Here is a 20,741-nt window from a genome sequence, read left to right as displayed (position 1 = left end):
TTCTCTCCAGGGTGACTCAGGTGGCCCAGCTGTATGCATTGGAAAACTCCAGGGAATCGTGTGATGGGGAACTGAGTGTGCTCTGAAAGGTTATCCCAGTGTCTACACCAAGGTCTGCAATTATGTTGACTGAATCGAAGAAACCATTGCAGCCTAGTGATGACTGGCTGGCTCCTTGGCCACTAGCCTCCTGCCCTATCACTCCTTTTAAGAAGATAATAGCACAAATAAAAGTCTTACGTAAAGAGCCTTACAGATATTTGCTCTGGGGACTGATGACCACCATATACAAGTGGGGTTTCCTGCAGCCTTACACCAGCTCCTCCTGAACGTTCCCTTCTGTTCTGGTTTAGGTGTGTGTGCTGGGAGCAGTCCCCTAGAGCTGCTGGTCTAGCAAGCAAGGGGCTAGGGAACTGTGCAACTATCTAGGAAGTCTGCTGAGCCACGCACCTCCTTTTCTTTACTCCTGGCCCTCTTACTGAGAAAGGGAGGAGAGGGAGCAGGTCCCTAGGGAGGAGGTTCCTGCAGCAGTGGAGCGGAGTCCCATTTTGCTCCTGTCAATGGTGAAGTTATCATCTCACTGGTACTGTGACAGCTTTGATGGTGGTCATTTTGGCTATGGTGGTGGGTCAAACAGCAATCGAGACCACAGGCACAGAGCAATCATGCCATGGGCAACAGCTGTGACCAATGATCATCAGCTTTCCCCTTCACTTCCTCAGGGACATCTGAGGCAGGTGGATTGGATTGGGTCCACCAAGATCTAGCAGGGATGGGAAAGAAAAACAATAGCAAACAGGTGGGGAAAAGGCCCATGACCTCATAGCAGTGTAAAGCATGGAACAAGATCGGTTAAGAAAGGAAGGATGGGGAGTGGAAGGGAGGGGAGGGGCAGCGCTAGCTGCATATTTATGTTTACCCTGCTGCTATTCTGGTTTTTGTTAAGTTCTCTTTTTTTGGGAAGAATGAAAGTCGTGCCTTGTTTCAGAGTGTCTGAGCTCAGGAACTAGGGAGGGGTCCTGGAGGACTGTGGGCCGGAGACACTGGGGGAATAACAAAGTAAGGAGAGATCATGGTACTGGGGAGAAGGGCAGGAAACATGAGAAGAACAGTGATCCTACATGGAGCCAGAAGCAGATACACAGCCTCAGCCTTTGAGGGAGAAACAAACTCTGTCCCAGGAATCTTCAGCAAATGGCTGGACCAGAAAGGAAAGGAAGAGCACTGCAAGGACATAGCAGATGGGGGAGATGAGATTTTAAAGTATTTATTTAATCCACCTCATCCAGCACACGATCTGTAGAGAGCAGCCAGAAAAAACTCCCCTGAAGGGTCTGTGCACCCCAAGCCTGTGTAAACTGGGCCTCTACTGGGCAATTTTAACACCTCCAAACCTAGAAACTGCCTCTTTGCTGTGAGAATACGGGATGGAGAGTTTGGGAAAGAAAAGGGAGGTCAAAGAGGGACTGGAAAAAGTGTAAAGGTGGTGAGGTGGAAAGTCAGGTGGTCTGAAAAAGCTGGGGAAGGAGTTTAGTGGTGGCAGCCAGTGAGGCTGGCACAACGAAATAGAATGCATGAGGAAGGGGAACTTGCACCAGACAAGCAGGCACAGCTGGATTAGAAATGGAATTAGGATGGACTGGTTGCGGATGAGAGGTGTGAAAGGAGTAGCACAAGTCTGACTGGCAAGGGATCTGGGATGACAACCCTGAGGAGGAAGGATTACTCTAAGAATTGTCTGCAAACAGGTGGCTTTAGAGAAACTTTCTGTACCAGTGTAGGCTACTGAAAGAAACCAGCCTGAGATGCCTTAAATCCGCTAAGACTAAAGAAGCCATCTGATGGTAATTGCACACAGTCACCGTTGACCTGGACACAGTCCCAGTACTGGCCTTAAGTCCTAAGCCTCAGAAAATGGGCTGCCAGTGCCTTCCTTGTGTTGCAATGGTCATTTTTCTCTATCATTCTGGATTGGAAGGCCAATCTTTGCTTGATGCTTTGTTTCATGACATTAGTTTCCAAATCCAGCACAAATCTCTGCTAAGCTAGTTCTTATTGTTTCCAAATTTTGTTAAACACTCTCCAGTACAAGCCTTTCCTTGTTCCTTTGGTTCTCTTCCATGTAGACAGGGTACTTCAGCCCTTTCCTCATTGTCGCTTTTCTTCTACAGTCTCTTTTTCCCCTAAGGAGGAGATCTCACTGCTTTTCCTGAGGCTCACTGCTAGGCTGGGATGAATCTGGTAGCCTGACAGGGGGAGGCTGCCACAGTTCCATGCCCCCTGACCAACCGGTAGCAAGGCTGAGATTGTATTCCCAGTAGACACACATATATACAATGCCTGTATACATATATATACAGCCGACCACACAGATCAATGCTGACAGACGCACCCACCACTCACACAAATAGAAACAGCACCAATGGCCTCATTTTGTGTCCCTCTCTGGCTGAACTGGATGAAGGTTCAATAGCGGGAAATGTATGTATACATATGTACAATGTGCATCCTTTCCATAGCTGTGCTTAGACACTGAGACTGCCCAGTAGCTGCCCCTGGATCGCAGTCACCACATTTGCCGGCACCTGGACCTATGAGCCCCCAAGTCCTGCAGTCCCAGTCCAATAGCTGGTACGTGCACGTGCACCCCACACAACCCCCTCTCCAATAGGTGTCTGGGACTCCCCTGCTCCCTCTGGTTGCCACCTCCCACTGGTCTTGCCATTAGAGATACACCTGGAACCCAAGTCACTTCATTTACTTGCCAGCTAGTCTGGCTTCATATTCACTAATGATCACACACACTCACATACCGTCCCTTGCCCCAGCTGCTGGCATGATGAACACATAGCCACTCTTACCTGTGGTTGTACTCCAGTTTCTGGTGCTTAAGATCACGCACTCTCCAGTAGCTGGTAACTGTGGTGTGACTCCAGGTCCCAGCACTTAGACCTCCTTACACAAAACACATGCGCACAGAATAGACAGTCCCTCCCTCAGGGAAATACTTAGAAACGGAATTTAATAAGACATTGTTGTGGTTTAACCCCAGCCAGCAACTAAACACCACACAGCCGCTCGCTCACCCCCCCGTCTCTGGTGGGATGGGGGAGAGAATCAGGAGGGCACAAGCAGGAAAACTGGTGGGTTGAGATAAAAACAGTTTAATAATTGAAATAAAATGAAATAGAACAATAATAACAATGATAACAACAACAATAACAGAATAAACAAAGCAGGCAATGCACAATGCAACTGCTCACTGACCACTGAATGCGTGTCACAAACGGGCTGAGCCCCCCCACCAACTAGTTTTTATACTGAGCATGATGTTAATACCCCATTGGCCAGCTGGGTCAAACACCCCAACTAGGCTCCCCCCGACACAGCTTCCCCTGCACTTGGCGGGGCATGGGAGGCCGAAAAGAGAAACAGAAAGTCCCCAGTGCAAGCATCACTCAGCAACAACCAAAGCATCAATAGGCCATCAACGCTCTTCTCATACCAAACCCGAAACACAGCACACCGCCCAAGCTACTGGGAAGAAAGCTAACTCTGTACTAGCCGGAACCAGGACAGACACAGATACACTGAGCTAAGAAGGCATAAGGCATATCCAGACAAGCATACTCACCAGCAACCTGTTTACCTGTGACTGGCCCCTTTTATAACTATTCCTCTATTTTCCTTCATCTGTTCTTTGCCAAATCCAGTAGTTCAGGGTCTTATTTGGGAAGCTCAACCATACCTGCCTTTATCTTGGTACTTTCTTGTTTTTGCTTGTTCCTTCTTTAATCTTAAAAGAAAATAGACTGAAATAATTAGATGTTTTGAAGTGAAAAACAAAAGACCTGTCAATCTAGCTACTCTTCAGAAGGCAGCAACATCTTACGCAATTCCTGAGAGACACACTAGAGGTCCTGAGTTTTATCTTCCAGATACTTCCTTCTTTCAGAGAGTGTGCAATCCTTTCTGTTTCCTGAGAGAGAAAAGTTACTCTGAATAAAAATCTTCATCGCGGAATGAGTAATAAATTCTCTAATGACTAGAGAAGAATGTGCAGCCCAGCTGCACTGAAATGATTTTGCTTTGTCTCAGAGTTCTTACACAGCGTAATCTTAGAATTAATTTCCACAGTCTCCATAGTCTGTTCCATTTCCCATCAAGTCTCTGAAATAGTTTCTCTCTCCAGGACTTGAGGTCTGATTACAACTGGAAGAAAAGGTTTTTAAGAGGTCCAGCAGACAGACAATAATTAAACTAAAAATCCTGTAGCGTCTCCATGCACAAGATATGTAAGGGTCATTTTAGGACATTCATCAAAACAGCAGTGTACCATGGAACTGTCTCAACATGGCCCGTGGCACTATCTCAAGGTGTCCCATCCTAGCAGTAAGGTGAAAGGGCAAAATGTCAATAAATTCAGATGGAGAACAAGCAAAATCAAGACAAGACTTGCATGAAAGATAAAAAAGAACAATAGTTTCTGGGGAGTAAATGCTAAAAATATGCATCTTCTTTGTCAGCATAATCTTTGTCAAAACCATAAAAGACTATAAAGGCATATTAAATTTGATCAAACTAATTTGCTAACTGCTGTATGGACTTTGAAAGCAGCACAAAAATTCAAAGAAAAATGTAAAAGATATGGAAGGTAATTAAAAAAAAATTCTGTATTGTCTAGAATTCCTTGACAAGTCACTGAAACTGTAATACATCCAGCACAAGGCTCAACCTCACTGGAGCACAGGTAAGGAATAATTTCTTGTGACAAAACCTGCAGTGGCAAGGACTGGCAGGGACTGAACAGGACTCATGGTCAAAAACCTTACTTCTCATATGCTAAGTGTCCATGACACTGGAGATCATACAAAACTTTTATACATCATATAGAATATATTTTCTTTCCTGTCTGGGATGAAGCTATAGCTTCTCAGGTAATTTCTAATAACTTCTTAAAAAAGCAGGATTAAAAAAGTGAGATAGGGCAAATTCACTACCAAAATTTTTGAGATTCATGCTGGTCTGAATCCTGGTATGACCCTAGGGACTCAGCATTAGGCCCAGAGAAAGTACAATATCACCAGGCTCACAGACAGAACATGCCTTTTCTACAAATATATAAAGGTCAAGGGAAGATATGACTTTCTCTAGAGCTTCAGGAAAATATGGGAGGGGGGATATCAACAAAATGGGAAGAAAAAGAGAAAAATAGTAATATTGCTTATTGTTTGGAAGATGCAGTATCAGGATTACTGAAGAAGATAATTGAAACTAAGTATGTATATTTAATTCAAAGTACTAGCGAGAAAAGGATCAGATTGGACTGTCTCTTCTCTACCCAAGCCTGATGGAAAAATCAGAACAAGGGGAGGGGCATCAGTCTCTCTAGCCTCTTCTCACTTAACTCACTGAGCACTAACACATTGTTCTGGGACAACTGACGGGCCATGCTGACTGTTTTGCTTGCTCTTTTACCTGGTGAGAAACAACAGACCCATCTGCAGCACAGCTCTCATCCAGGCCATGCAGGACTGGTGTGAGGTAAAGGACCCTTTTTGGCCGCCATTTGTACTTCTTCTCCTCCCTCTCTCTTTTTTCTCTCTCACTCATGCAGGTGCTGGGGTTGGAAACCTCATCACACAGTGGCCAGAAGAAATGCTTAAGAGAGCTGGAGATACTGTGGACATCGCCTGCTACCAGAATTATACCACACTTGCCTATATGTTCTGGTACCAGCAGCCTCCAAGAAATGGTCTGAAGTTAGTAGCCAGTACTTCTACATGGATGCAGAATTCTTACGAGGAAGGTTACAGTGAGGCCAAGTTTGAGATAAACAGAGACAATAATGATCACTCAGTGATGACTATCAAGAATGTGACATCCAAGGATGCAGCCACGTATTTCTGTGCTGCGAGTGATCACACGGTACAGTGAGGGGGTTGAGCACTAAGATAAAATCCCCGCCTTGTCTGAGTGAGAGATGGAGTCTCTGAAAAATGTGAGTGAGGCAGATTGGAGAGGGGCAGAGGAAGAGCAGAAGAAAGACAAGGAAAAACTGGGGGAATAGAGCCAGGACTTTTTGGAGGGAAGAGGCACAGACAAAGCAGTGCAGCAGCATCTAGCTTCAAAGACAAAAAGCCTTCAGAAATACAAACCATAGATCAGCTTTAAGAATTGAGGCACTGCTGATGTGGTTAGTGAAAGGCAGCAGATACTTCCTGGGATTGGTGCACAGACATGTTCTGGGCCACTAGTTCCCCATGGACCCCACCATAGCACCAAGAAAAGAGTATAAAGCAGAAGGAGAATTCAAGGTTCTTCCACATACTGATGAGCCACCCAAAGACAGAGGTGCCCAATGAGAGATTGGTTGGTGTGGGAGGAGAGCGCAGCCTCTGATTATGGACATAGGAGGATGGCACCAGTACAGGTGGGAGGAAACATGCCCAGGGGACCAGGCATACCTTCCATTGTGGAAGGGACAGCCCTCTGGCAGCTTTACAAGAAACAGTGTGCCCTGCAGCACTTTCATTTATCTGTTCCAAACACCACTTAATTGCAGGATCCCTCTCTTCCTTGCCACAGAAATGCATACAGTTCTGAGCTGGACCAAGGCATCTCTTCATGGCAAAAAACCTCATGGGCAGGGAAAGGCAACCACAAAAAGCTGCCATCACCTGGTGCTCCCCTTGTAAGGGACAGCTGAAGGCAGAAATTGCCTCCCATTTTGCCTCTGTCTTCATTGCTTGCAGAGACGAGCTTTTGATGAACTAATTGCTCTTCTGTGACAGGCCTGGGAAAAGTGAAGGCAGGGTATTATTAGCGTTCCCCCACCTACCATTGCCTGTCTGTGCTCCTGACTTTTATCGCATAACCTAAGACTTACCTTTTCTTCAAAGAAAGGGAAACAGCACATAAAAGAGTAAAAGGTATCTTTAAGAAAGTATGGCCATTTGTGTACTTTGGGCTTCTGTTTTTAGGTCATGTCTTTGACATTCTGCATAATATTGAGCACCAACAAATTGTTTGTCTCATATGCTCATATGGAAGACATAGCATATGAAGCACATAACTATCATAGGGAGCAAATGTACTATACTGCTCACTGATGTGGCAAAACTGGGTATGCTGAAGTGAAACAGACTATTTGATTACACCAAAAAAGGAGTGGAGGTGATGAGAATAGCTGCTGAGAGCAAGGAGCAGGAATCAGCTGAGAGCAGGTCCTGTAAAAGATCCTGTCCTGGTTTCAGCTAGGATAGAGTTAATTTTCTTCTTAGTAGCTGGTATAGTACTGTGCTTTGGATTTAGGATGAGAATAATATTGATAACACACTGATGTTGCTGAGCAGTGCTTACACTAAGTCAAGGACTTTTCAGCTTTTCATACTGCCCTGTCAGCAAGGAGGCTGGAGGTGTACAAGAAGGTGGGAGGGGACACAGCCAGCACAGCTGATCCAAACTGGCCAAAGGGATATTCCATTCCATATGACATCATACTGAACAAAAAAACTGGGGGGAGTTGGCCGGTTTGTGAAAACAAACTTATCAGTAGACTTCAACATTCAGCAGACTAATGAGCTGGCTATTGAGCTGTGAAAATTCCAGGTGGTAGTAAAAAACCACAGAGATCTCTAATGGTCATTGCCATCTTGAAGTTCTGCAGTCACAGTTCCCTGTTCCAGCTCTGAGGTACAATTTTCTCCTGTGCAGTACTACTTTGCCAGCTTGAAGTGGCACTGCACAAAAAGCAGCTATTCTAAGAAGTTTCTCATGAAAGAGCTACTCTCCTTATCGCACTCCCCGCCTCATATTTATTCTCCTTCATCTCCTGCTGTAAAAGGTGGCAAGAGAGCTATAGCTACATAAACCATAGTCAAAGGTACTTGTTTTAGATGCTCAGCAGTGGCATCTCAGGCACATCTGTGTAAATAGCTGTATATTCGTAATGAATAGCACTTTGTCAATAATAGGCTACCTGCAGTCTAGAGGTTATATTGGCTACTTAAAAGATAAGATGGTGGAAGGAGGATGTGTAAAGTCATATCTCTATGCAGATAATGATGCTATACTATGTGATGTGGTCATCCTGCAACTACTGGGAGGGTTTCATAGAATCAGAGAGTCGGAGAATCACAGAATGTTGAGGTTAGAAGGATCCTCTGAATGTCACCTTGCCCAAACCCCCTGCTCAAGCAGGGCCACCTAGAGCCAGTGGCCTAAGACTGTGTCTAGGCAGCTTTTGAATACCTCTAAGCATGGAGACTCCACAACCTCCCTAGGCAACCTATTCCAATGCTCAATCACCCTCACAGTAAAAAAGTGATTCCTTGTGTTCAAAAGGAACCTCCTGCATTTCAGTTTGTGTCCATTGTCTCTGGTCCTGTCACTGTTCTCCTTCATCTCCTGCTGTAAAAGGTGGCAAGAGAGCTATAGCTACATAAACCATAGTCAAAGGTACTTGTTTTAGATGCTCAGCAGTGGCATCTCAGGCACATCTGTGTAAATAGCTGTATATTCGTAATGAATAGCACTTTGTCAATAATAGGCTACCTGCAGTCTAGAGGTTATATTGGCTACTTAAAAGATAAGATGGTGGAAGGAGGATGTGTAAAGTCATATCTCTATGCAGATAATGATGCTATACTATGTGATGTGGTCATCCTGCAACTACTGGGAGGGTTTCATAGAATCAGAGAGTCGGAGAATCACAGAATGTTGAGGTTAGAAGGATCCTCTGAATGTCACCTTGCCCAAACCCCCTGCTCAAGCAGGGCCACCTAGAGCCAGTGGCCTAAGACTGTGTCTAGGCAGCTTTTGAATACCTCTAAGCATGGAGACTCCACAACCTCCCTAGGCAACCTATTCCAATGCTCAATCACCCTCACAGTAAAAAAGTGATTCCTTGTGTTCAAAAGGAACCTCCTGCATTTCAGTTTGTGTCCATTGTCTCTGGTCCTGTCACTGGGCACCACTGAAAAAAGCCTGTCTCCTTCCTCTTTGGACTCTCCCTTCAGGTACTTATATACGTTAATCAGATCCCTCCTAAGCCGCCTCTCTCTAGGCTAAACAGTCCCAGCTCTCTCAGCCTCTCTTCCTATGTGTGGTGCTCTAGTCCCTTAATCATCTTTGTGGCCCTTTGCTGGACTCTCTCCAGTATGTCCATGTCTCTCTTGTACTGGGGAGCCCAGAACCGGACACAGGACTCCAAGTGTGGCCTCACCAGAGTTGAGTAGAGAGGAAGGATCACCTCTCTCGACCTGCTGGCAATATTTTAATGCAGCCCAGGATACCATTCGCCTTCTTTGCAGTAAAGGCACATTGCAGGCTCATGTTCAACTTGCTGTCCACCGGGAGCCCCAGGTCCTTTTCTGCCATGCTGCTTTCCAGCTGGGTTGCCCCCAGCATATATTGATTCATGGGATTATTCCTGCCCAGGTGTAGGACTTTGCACTTCCCCTTGTTGAACTTCATGAGGTTATTGTTGGCCCATTTCTCCAGCCTGTTGAGGTCCCTTTGGATGGCAGCATGACCCTGTGGTGTACCAGCCAATCCTCCCAGTTTGGTGTTGTCTGCAAAGTTGCTGGCCCATCATCCAGATCATTAATGAATGTTAAACAGAAGATGTTTCCCACCACAGCTGCTGTTTCTCAAGCTTCCTGTGAGACAAGAACTGACTCAGAACAGAAATAACAGGACATAAAACCTTTTGTTAATCATCCAATACAGGCATTGGATTGGGAGCAGAAGATGAATATTTGGGAAGCAATATTGTTCTTCAGTGGAACAACTTGGGCCAAATCAAATGGCCTCTAACAAGAAGCTTGAGTAAACACAGGCTGGAAGGGAAACAAAGGGAAGGAAATATACATACATAGGATGGTATAGCATCACTATCTGCATAGGGATGTGTATTGGGTCTGGCTGGGATGGAATTAACTTTCCCAATAGCAGCCCTCATAGTGCTGTACTTTGTAGCTAGAAAGATGTTGATAAGATACCAGTTTTTTGGCTACTGTTGAGCAGTGCTTGCATAGTATCAAGGCTGTCTCTCCAACCACTGCCCACCCGCCCCCGCCCTGCCCCTGCTCCAAAGGCTGGGGCTGGGCAAGAGGTTGGGAGGGGACACAGCCAGAACAGCTGACCCAATCTGACCAAAGGGATATTCCATACCATATGATGTCATGCTCAGCAATAAAAAGCTAGGAGAAAGGAGGAGGAGAGGGGACATTCGTTATTAAGGTATTTATCTTCCAGAGTACCACTACGTGTACTGAGGTGCTACCTCCCAGCAAGTGGCTGAATATCACCTGCTGATGTGAAGCAGAGAAAAAATCTTTTTGTTTTCCTTTGCTTCTGCACGCGGCCTTTGCTTTTTCTTTATTAAACTGCCTTTAGCTTGACCCATGAGTTCTTTTTCATCTTATTTTCTCTCCCCCCACCCTCCCTCCTGCACTGAGGAGGTGGAGTGGTAGAGGGGCTTGGTGGGCACCTGGCAGCCAGCCAAGGTAAACCCACCACAGGATGTGATTTTACACATCCTCTCCTTCCCTCTTAGTACACAGATATGACCTGAAAAGGGGCTGTTGCTTAATTTTAGGGGTTCACGGTCAAAAGTACTGATGTTTATGAAAAGAACTTCCTAGTGTCCCTAAAACAAATCTGTAAAGCTCAGGGCATCTCTGTAGTTCTGCCTGCTTCTTTGTAGATTCTTCTTCGTGGCTCCTTCTGTAAACTCTAAAGAAGAATCCAGGACTGATGTAAGTGATACAATCATTACTCTCCTGTGAAATTCTCCCACTAAAATGATACCTTGTTAGAAAATATGTCCCTAAATGTCGCTTGCTTGCATATTTTCAAGCTTAGCCCATGAAGTCTCCTGTAAGAGACATGGAAATAAAAATCGAGGCACTGTCTTTCCTCTTGTCTCTCCCTCTTACTCATTTGAATTCATGGCCTACAAGGCCTTTCCTTTTGACAGGTTACAGATGAACATTAAAGTGGGACAAGACTGGTCTCTGCTGGCATGTCTTGGAAATTGCCTTATGAACATGCCCTGAGGAAATGTTAACACCACATAGACACACCCCTTCAAAATTAATACAGAGGTGATTTGCTTGTTTTTAAACGAAAGACACCATATGGGAGACAGTCTGTTAGTGACAGTAAGGACACTAATGGAGCTGGAGACTGGAGAAAGAGACAGAATAATCTTAAATTAATTTTAGTAGAATGGTTTTAGACCCTGAATAAACAGTGCTGAGATCAGAGGGAGACTAAGACCAAGGTGGGCAAATAATAGCCCACTGTTAGTGTTATTATTTAGGCAGAGCCAGACAAATAAAATACTAAATGTATTTTTAAAAAGATTTCAGTCTAAACAAAGACAAATGTCTGCAGTAATTCCCATAATTAGTGACTTAAACACACAGTTTTGTTGTTGTAGAAGAGAGGATACTGCAGGGGCCCCTGAGATCACCTGTCCAATATCTTGCCTTCTGTAGTCCTATGTCTTGGTCCTAAATGTTTCAGCATCGTCTGTGTTTCTCATTCCCTTCCCTAGGACACTAACAGCTCTTCCCATCTGAACAGGCTGTGTAAGAAACTATGAGTTCTTCTGTGATATCTGAAAAGAAGAAAAAATAATTTGTGATTTTCCTAGCAGAATTACCTTGTTTCGAAGTATTGTGTCCTGCACTTAAAGTCTATTTTTTATATCAAGACAGATTGAAGTGAAACCATTAAAGAGCAATATGAACAACATGTTTACTGCAGGTACTTGGTCATGTTGCTGACTATGTGTTGACCTGTTATGTGAGAAGACTAGGCCAGTATGGGCTGCGTATGCCCCAAACCTAAACTGGTTTGTTCACGTGCCTGCCTTTCCCTGTATTGCCTCAATGTGTGCTGGTACACACAGTCTCACTGGCACAGATCTTTCCCTCTTGGGAGTGACATCGTACCTGGACAAACCTATGGGGGAAAGAAAAATACTGGTTTGTGTCTCCATTTAGTTATGTGTAAAGGAGGGAGATAAAAGTATCCTGTTACCTGTCACTGCCAGTCCTCACTCCCTTCAGACAGTCTCCAAAATGAAGGCACGCTCTTATTTGTAGCTGAAGCCTTTTCATAGTCAGGGTCACAGGCACCTGGGAGAAGCTTGTACTTCTGCTTCTTGTAACAGGGCAGTCAGAGGAATACAAACTTAAGAGATCAGCATCCTACTTCCCTCCCTTTCAGAGCAACCACGACAAGTGCAGCACAGACCAAAGAGGATATTCACAATCAGGCCAGGCTACAAACAGAAACACCAGTCTGTAGCAAGCAAATCGCTCTCAGTGCAAACCAGTTACTGTGGGCTTGAGGTCTGTTTATGATCCTGGGGCAGAAGAAAAAGAGGGTGAGAAGGCAAGCAGCATGAACAATGTCATGAAGTTACCAATTGAAAAATAAGTGCATTTAAAACCAGATAATAAAAGAAAAAAAATATTACTTTTTTGTCTATAGGAAAAAAATGTCAGGATTATAAATTCAGGGGTAATGGATACACTAAAAGGTAATCAGACCACCACAGAGAAACAGCAATGGCAGAGGAAGGATGTGGCCTGTGGTTCCCATGGCAATCTTTCATGGTGACTGGGTGACAAAAATGGGACAGCAGAGCCATAGGTGGGATTGTTTTTGTACGAGGTTGTATCGTTGTGGGGACAGGTGATCCACAATGATACATTCCCCACGAGGCCTTTACAAAAACCCGTATGTGCATAAGCCTTATGGGAGAGTGTGTTAAGACAGCTACAGAGAATTCTGCAGCACAGCGGGCATGTTCTGTCTTGTTTTTTCTTGACAGACCTAGTATGCTAGGATTTGCTTTCATCATCTGAGAACTGAGCCTGCCCTTTCTGGAAAACAAGCCAGGAGATTTTGAGACATTGAAATAATTTTCAGCAAACCAGATTGACTGCAGATGCACCTAAAACCTATCAGAGTATGTGAAGAAAAGAATTAATTTTTTTTTTCTGATGTGATAGTGTTTCGGTCTTTATTAATGTGATAAATGTGTAAGAAAAAGAATTCTGACACGAAGCATGTGTCTCTCAGAGGCACTGCATAAAATGTGTTTGGGTTTTCTCTCTTAAATAAGTCTCCAGTGTCCACTGACTGACTCATGCTTGTAAGCACAAAGGTTTTCTCTAACCCTTCTCCACACTGTCTCACTGCAGTTCTTCCTAATGGATATCAAGGGTTTGCTTGAGACCAGCCAGCTGGTCTCTGGACTCTGGACTCTCCTTGTGTGGATTACTTTTAACCTACCAGAAAACTAAATGGGATCCTGAAGGACTATTCAAGATGGCTGGCCTGCCATTGAAGGGAAAACCAATGGATTTGTTTTAGTTCAGTGCCACAAAGGCAAACCACCTATATGAAAGGCATGTGACTATGACAACAACAAAGCAAGTATTATTTGATTATTAACTCCACAAGTTACAGGAAGGAAGGCTTCACAATGCTTAGAGTACAAGACTGACATTAAGGAAGCTGTAGTTGTACATGAATTATATTTCTAGACAATGACAGCCTCTACCACTTTGGGTACGTCTGCATGGTTTCTACATCTGCAAAACAAGAACAGCAGGTAATATCAATGAGATAACATGGAGATTAGAGAAAGGTTGTAAAACAACTTGTGAAATGTAGACAACAAAAATAAGTACCAAAAAACTCTGGGGAATGCTTTTATAAATGCTACAGATTATACAATGGGATTTCAAGCTGGTGTTCTGCCACAGCACTTCAGACAGAGATTGAGGGATCTTTGGGATTCCAGGTACAGTAAACATTGCTTAAGCTTCTGCTTACTGAAGTAAAACTGCAGTGCATCCCTTTTCTTAGCTTATGATACAACACTTTGTCACCGTGACCATCAATAACATGATTTTCGGCGATGGCACAAGACTTACAGTAATGGGTAAGAAATTTTTGTTTTCTCTTTTAAATAATTTCAAATTCCAAGTCTTCTCTTTAGAGAACTTCACTTCAACCTTATTCTCCCTTTCATGATTAAATTGGTGTTTTCCTGATGTGCTAGTAACCCAGTCTACTTTGGAGAATAGGCTAAGTTTAGTATTCTAGGTAGGGACACACATTTCACTTTGGAGAACTGAATGAATGCATTTTCAGTGAATAAAAAGCTGTCCATAGAAAGAATTAGGATGAGGAATGGGTTAAAAATATGTGCATGTCATAAATATATTGTCTTAATAAATCGACATCTGCAAAAATCACTATTCCCCAAAAGTATAACTATTCTCCCTAATGCTAGTTCTCCTGGGGCTACAGGTGATTAAGGACAAGTCCATGAAAGGCTATCTGTCTGGAAAGAACTGAGTTACAGTTATACTTTGGACAGGTCTAGAAAATAAAATCAAGACTCTACAAACTTAAATTACTTTGGATCTTTTCAGGGTAAACTAAAGCATGTGTTATCTCAGATAACTGCGAAAGACAAATAAATGTACTAGCATTTTTAATTGACAAATTAGAAGCCACAAATAAATACCCAACTTTATCATAAAGAATACTAACAGCTCTCTGCAGCTGTTTAATTCCTTGTTTTTATAGAAAACAACTCTCCCCAGCACAGCAAGTATCTCTCCACAAAACAGGCTTGTCAGGATGGTGATAAAAAGATCATTTAGGACAATGGTCTTACTATTTCAGAATAGAGGCTAAAAGGCCACTGAAAACCACAGAAACAGAATATGCGGTTCATTTCAAATAAAAGTAGCTCTCAGGGAATGTTTCTCTCTGGGTCACACTTCTGGATTTGGACTCTCTCCAAATCCAGGGGAAAACCATGCTGCTTCTAAGACTCTGACAAATAATGGTAATCTCTTCTTCTCATTGTATTGCTCCTGGAGTCAGAAGAATGGTGTATCACACCATTCTGCTGCAGAGTAAAATGATTACAAGGGATAAAATTCAATCTCTATACGAAAAATTCAGTGATTAGCACATTTTTTGTGTCATTGACCATAGTCAATTATGCAGCTAACTTTAATAATCATAGCTAAGAGACCAGAGGCATTAAAAGCAAAAACTTCTTTCCAGGGAAGGAGAAAGGGAGGGATGTTTAGGAACTGCTACAATGGGGATAGTGGACCAGGGTCCTGTGTTATATATTACAAGTTATTTTGTAAAAAAAAAAGGACAGTTATTTTACAAGAGAAGAATATTCATGATGTTGAAAGGAAATGAGTAAAATAAGGAAATGAGGCTGTTCAGTTGAAAATAAGCACAGAAAATTACTCTGTCTGCATATGGGAATATTTTCTAATAGCACACCTAGATAAATAGATAAATGTCCTCTAAAGAAATGGTGAAAGCTGCAACAACCTATTCACCTAAGCCTGAAGCAAAAGGAATCTGGAAGAGGTATTTCTGAGATTGATCTCATCTGGTTGGAAACACAGATGTGGTGGTGTTTCCTTACAGACCTTCCTTTTTTTTTTAGGGGACCATAAATTAATATACTTTGTGTTTCTTCTTTTGCTGGTACCGCATGAAGGGAAGGTTAGTCCACAGGTTTGGCTCAGAGCACAGAGAGTAGAGGAGAGGTTTTCCTGCAGCTGCAAAACAGTGTGAATAATGAAAGACTGTACTTTGGCAGCGGGACAAAACTCAAAGTCCTAGGTAAGACAGAAGTCAGATCTCCGTGATATATGTGATACTGGTTTAGGGGACAAGAGCATTCTTAATTAACAGCAGAATAATGATCATTTTTCATACAGCCATGAGGACAGGATTAATGCTTTATTGGTTGCTTATTAAAATGAGATGTGCTAATATAGAAGTGTAGGATTTGCAGGCACGAATTTTGAGATCCTTGTGTCCATTGGCTCTATCTTCCCCTACTAGGTTTTTTTTAAAAGGAAGAAATAATTCTGTTTCCTCCCATTCTCCAAGAAAACATTACAGAGGTTGGGAATGAAATATCCTTCTTCGGTTTGCAAGTTTTTACAGTTCTTCTATGTAACAATCAAAACCAATGTTGCAGAGGTAGAGTTTGGGTTCTTGTACCTGCTGAATCAGGCAGGGACAGAGTAGTCTTGCTGGTACTTTTCTCCCCTCTCCATAGATGGTGGGCAGGCTGCCTGAAGTTGCTTTGGGACACTGGCTTCCTCTAACAGTCCTTTTCATGACTTCTAATTCCCAAAAAGGTCTATATTGTTTTTCTCTCAGTGCACTTTTCTCCTCTATTCTTTCTCTTTTTCCCCATTTGCTTTCTCTACCTTCTCCCCTCCCAGGAAAGGACTTAACATCACCTATATCAAGGCATTTTGGAATCACAGGGCAAAATAACCTTTTCCATCTGCTGCTGCCACATCTGATAGAAATACACATTGGTGCCTGCTCCTTTAAACAGTACCATTTTAAGGAACTAAGTGGCTGGCAAGAAGAGCATAATGACACTGCAGGTTATAGTCTGATCTTGTACAGCTGTGCTTTTTAACTGTGCTACGTACCTTTGGAGTTGTCGCTGTGCTCACAGTTATAAGTAAGTAGCTGTGATTAACCCAAGTGCTCAGTGTGGAGGACACTTGAAAATTTCTGTTGCATTAATGGTATCTAGCATATACACAGATGATTTTAAAATGAGAGTAGGAGTGAGACATAACAAGAAATCATGAAACTGACCTTGCCGTGATAGGAATGGAAGAACTGTGGTACTTTTTCTCTTAGGTGGGTTAAAAATGTGTGACAGGGAATGCATGAGTTTATGCATGGAAGTGATTAAGCATTGTGCCAGTGTCTGCCATGAATACTGTGGAAGATCAGAACAGAATGGGCTGTTGACAACACTTTTTTCTGATTGTCTCTGCTCTTGCTTGTACCAATCTCCTTTTTTCATTTCAGGCATGCTCATTCTCTAGCTTTCTTTGTCTTTCCAGTAGTTTTATCATTCTTTCTGTCTGCCTTTTCCACCGGCCTTCCTCTCTGTCTTTTTTTGTTTCCGTCTGTTAAATTGCTCTTATTTTTCTTTTGGGTCCTCCCTATCTGTTTCCACGTCTTCACTCACTAGCCGTTTAGGCTATGAGACAATGAACTTATGTCAGAGATACTTTTAGGATAGGAAAAAAATTCATAAAGCCAAGTACTAGAAAGGAGCAGTAAAAGTGATCAACCTCTCCTCATGTCCACTGGAAGGAAAGCAAAGCAGTTCCAAACCTTCTAGGAAGTTATCTCCATTACTATCTAGTTACCTCTTCTGAAGTCTGTACAAGCTCACACATTTTCACAGAAGCACCCCAGGGATCTTTGTAGAGTAAGCACTGACAATCATGATTAAGGCTAACAGTTGAAATTAAACACTAGGGCTTAGGGGTCAAGATCTATGCAAGGTATAAGTTTCTGCTAATTCTGCTAATTCTCTCCACTCTAGAAAGGAAGGAGTGATCAGGAAGAACATCTACAATTTATAGTGCCTTCACACCGAAAAAAGTAAAAGTTTTCTCTTTGGGTCCATAGTTCTCTCTGCATTTCTGTTTCCAGGTGCACTCTGCAGACCCGGTGGATTTATCATACTAGATGAGTAAAAAAGACACTCTAATAAAGTATATGGAAAAAAATGGTGGCTTTTAGGGTCACTGCCTAGCTTTTAAGTAATATCTCATTGTTGCCTTGTACTTCCTTTTGACTGTAGAAGTCTGTTGTCTTTAGTCTTATATGTAGGTATTAAACTAGGACAGGGGACATATTTTGGTTTGTGAGTATATAGAAGCTTGCATCATTTTGGGAAGATGTATAGTCTAGGATGAAGGCTTCTCATACCTAGGATAACCTAAATAATAAATAACATAAAGAGATATTTCATAGTCTTGAAAAAGGATGGCAAGTTAAGACCTAAAGCAAAACTTGTCCCAGGCAGATGCAAGTTACCTACCTAAAGTGTTCTTCACTTCAGACAGTGAGAAAGATTAGCTCCTTCCTTTCAAGTCACTCTTAGATGGGGGGCTGAGGGGTGTGCAGATAGGGTACCACATGGCACTATAATTCTGAACACTGCAATAACCATTATGTCTTACTACATCTCCAGGAATGTAATGCAGTCAATTGAAGATACTTGTGCTTTATAACACAGACTCTTACCTATTAGTACAGTATTACAAATACAGGCGTTATAGCACTACTGGGTACTTTTCTGCCTACCTTTTTGCTCAGCTTCTTTTCAGCTTTCCTATTCTTCTGACAGAGACGATGCTAGAAATTCAAACACTCGTGCATTTCTGTACCCAGACCTTTTATGTTTCTGTGCAATGAGTGAAGACAAATGCTTTCAGTTTCCTGGTGTCTACCTATCTAATAGATACTAATTGTCTAATAGAGAGTTGTTAAAAGGCCAGAGTCACACAGCACAAATACAGTACAATTTTAAGGGGTTTCTGTTTGAAGACAGTAATGGAGGTTCCGGGCCATATTGCTTTCTGTTTCAGGGAAGAACGATGAAATCATACCTCCAGCTGTGGCCATCTTTTCCCCGTCAAAGCAAGAGATCCAACAGAAGAGCAAGGCCACGCTGGTATGCCTGGCTTCTGGTTTCTACCCTGACCACCTGAATCTGGTCTGGAAGGTGAATGGTGCTAAGAGGACAGAAGGTTTGGGGACAGATGAGTTTTCCACACGGAATGGGAGTACCTATTCATTGACCAGCCGCCTGAGGATCTCAGCCCAGGAATGGTTCAACCCTTTAAACCGTTTTGAGTGTGTTGCCAATTTTTTTAAGAATGACACACTGGAATCAATACACAAATTAATCTACGGTGATGCTGGTGAGTAAAAAATGCATATCACCATGCTGTACAAACTAGAAAAAGGGTGTGGGTTATGATGTGAAAAACAAATATATACAACTTGTATACAGGGTGTTGTTATGGCACAAATATATATGTAGATACGTAGGTATTTGCATATGTCTTCATATTCCTGGGCCTCTGTATCTACATTATCATTATACATCCATAGTTTTTCAAAGATTTCTTCAGATTTTCACTGAGAAATCTCTGTAGTATAGTAAAATATATAGTACAGTAAAATGAATCAGGCAGTATATTGTAAACTGAAACTTCTAAAATTTGTGTTCTGTTTGTATTGAAGAGAAACATGACTTTCAGTTCATTTTTGTCTTTCAGGTTGTGCACTCACGGAAGGTATGTGTGTCTTCTCACAGGCAAATATCTTGTATGTATTTTAATTCCAGTTTTACTGACGCTAAGTACAAGCTGTGTGAGATTTCTACTACAAGAATAACTTGTACTTCCTCATCTAAGTGGTTTGTATGTTAGATTATAAAAAAAAAAAAAAAAAAAGACTTTGGGAGGGTTGTATGTGCATGCTGTATGTAGCTGTGGGTTTTTTTGGGTTTTTTTTAGCTCTTCTTTATGATTCCCTTTTGAAATAACAGAAGAAATTGTGGAACCTTCCTATAGAATGTAATTTGCTCTTTTTATCATCTCCTTCATTAACACTGCCTTCTGTTGGGAAGCTGCTTGCTCAGCCATGAAAGAAAAAATTTATACTTAGTCAAGTGATTATGACATCAAGATTCAGAATCTGGAATTCTGAATATTTCTTAATATCAAATTCAGAATACTTCTCATTACAAGTCACATTCCCCTCCAAACCACAAGGATACCCATATTAAAAATTATGTTTCTTTTCTTTATATATATATTTACACACTCTTGTTTTTCACCAACTTTAATGCTTCAGGAATCTTAAGGCTGAGCCAAGATCTGGCTGGTGTCTCAATACAACTGCAATTCCTTAAGAACAAAAAATCTATAAGAATAAAAATTCTAGATACCATGTTATTCTGAGCTACGTAAAACTTCCCTGATGTACCAGCAGCACTCACAAGGCCACTGACAATAATGAGCGAAAAAAATTAATATCTTGTGATTTAGCTTAATTTGAGTTCCTAAAAGGGGATTCACACGAACAGCATAGTTTTTCAGTAGAAGTGGCAACACGATGGTTGTTCCATTTCCAATCAGGACATACTTTCTTAGCATAAAGCCAATCTCTCTCCTTCCTAGACTTGCCTTCACTTCTGGTTCTTTGAATCACAGTGTTCTTTCCCATCCCCTGCTATCTCCTGTCAACAGAGCCATTCATTTGGCTTTAGTTTCTTTGTGTCGCTCAGCTAAAGCTTTCAAGGGTTCTTATTTGATTAAAGCTACATTAGATCTAGTCTCTCGTGATGATGATAAATCAATACACAAATGATGTTTGATTTGCAGCGTCCTACTTGTGGTATGGAAATTCTCTGAAGCTCACTTACCTCATTCTCTGTGGCAAAGCTTTCCTCTATGCAGTTTTCGTGAGCAGTCTGGTGCGGACAGCTAAGGTAGGCTTGGGGCCACTTGAAGGTTGAGCTTACTCACTAGTACAAGGATCAGTGGATACAGACTAAATCTGTTCTCAGCTATGGGGTTGTTCTGCACATGCTCTGCTGGGCTTTGTGCAGGCCAGTTTGGAAAATCACAAGTGATGAAATTTCCATTATTGTTTTTCCAGAACTCAAATAAAATAAATGCTATCTAGCAGAGCAATTCCTTCTCAAAATACTCTTTAAACACATGGAAAAAGATGAGAATTAAGGACAACTTCTCCAGAAAGTAAAGAAGGGAAATATCAGATTTCCAAAGATTTACTAAGAACAATGGGATAAATCTGAA

The 20,741-nt window shown here is 42.3% G+C and overlaps 1 protein-coding gene across 1 annotated transcript; it reads left to right on the top strand.

Moving 5' to 3' along the window:
* Nucleotides 1-5,450: 5,450 nt before the first annotated feature.
* Nucleotides 5,451-20,410, top strand: LOC104072407 (the record flags this gene model as incomplete). The annotated part of the gene is made up of 9 exons (XM_009577340.1): nucleotides 5,451-5,481; nucleotides 5,618-5,928; nucleotides 11,730-11,778; nucleotides 12,511-12,559; nucleotides 13,941-13,972; nucleotides 15,589-15,696; nucleotides 18,498-18,833; nucleotides 19,194-19,211; nucleotides 20,304-20,410. Coding segments are annotated over exons 1-9 (1,041 nt in total), but the record flags the coding sequence as incomplete, so codon positions are not given.
* Between the last annotated feature and the right edge of the window lie 331 nt (nucleotides 20,411-20,741).

Source organism: Fulmarus glacialis, unplaced genomic scaffold (assembly GCF_000690835.1).
Source record: "Fulmarus glacialis isolate BGI_N327 unplaced genomic scaffold, ASM69083v1 scaffold975, whole genome shotgun sequence".
Lineage (NCBI taxonomy): Eukaryota > Metazoa > Chordata > Aves > Procellariiformes > Procellariidae > Fulmarus > Fulmarus glacialis.
This window is presented reverse-complemented; position numbering and strand designations above follow the sequence as displayed.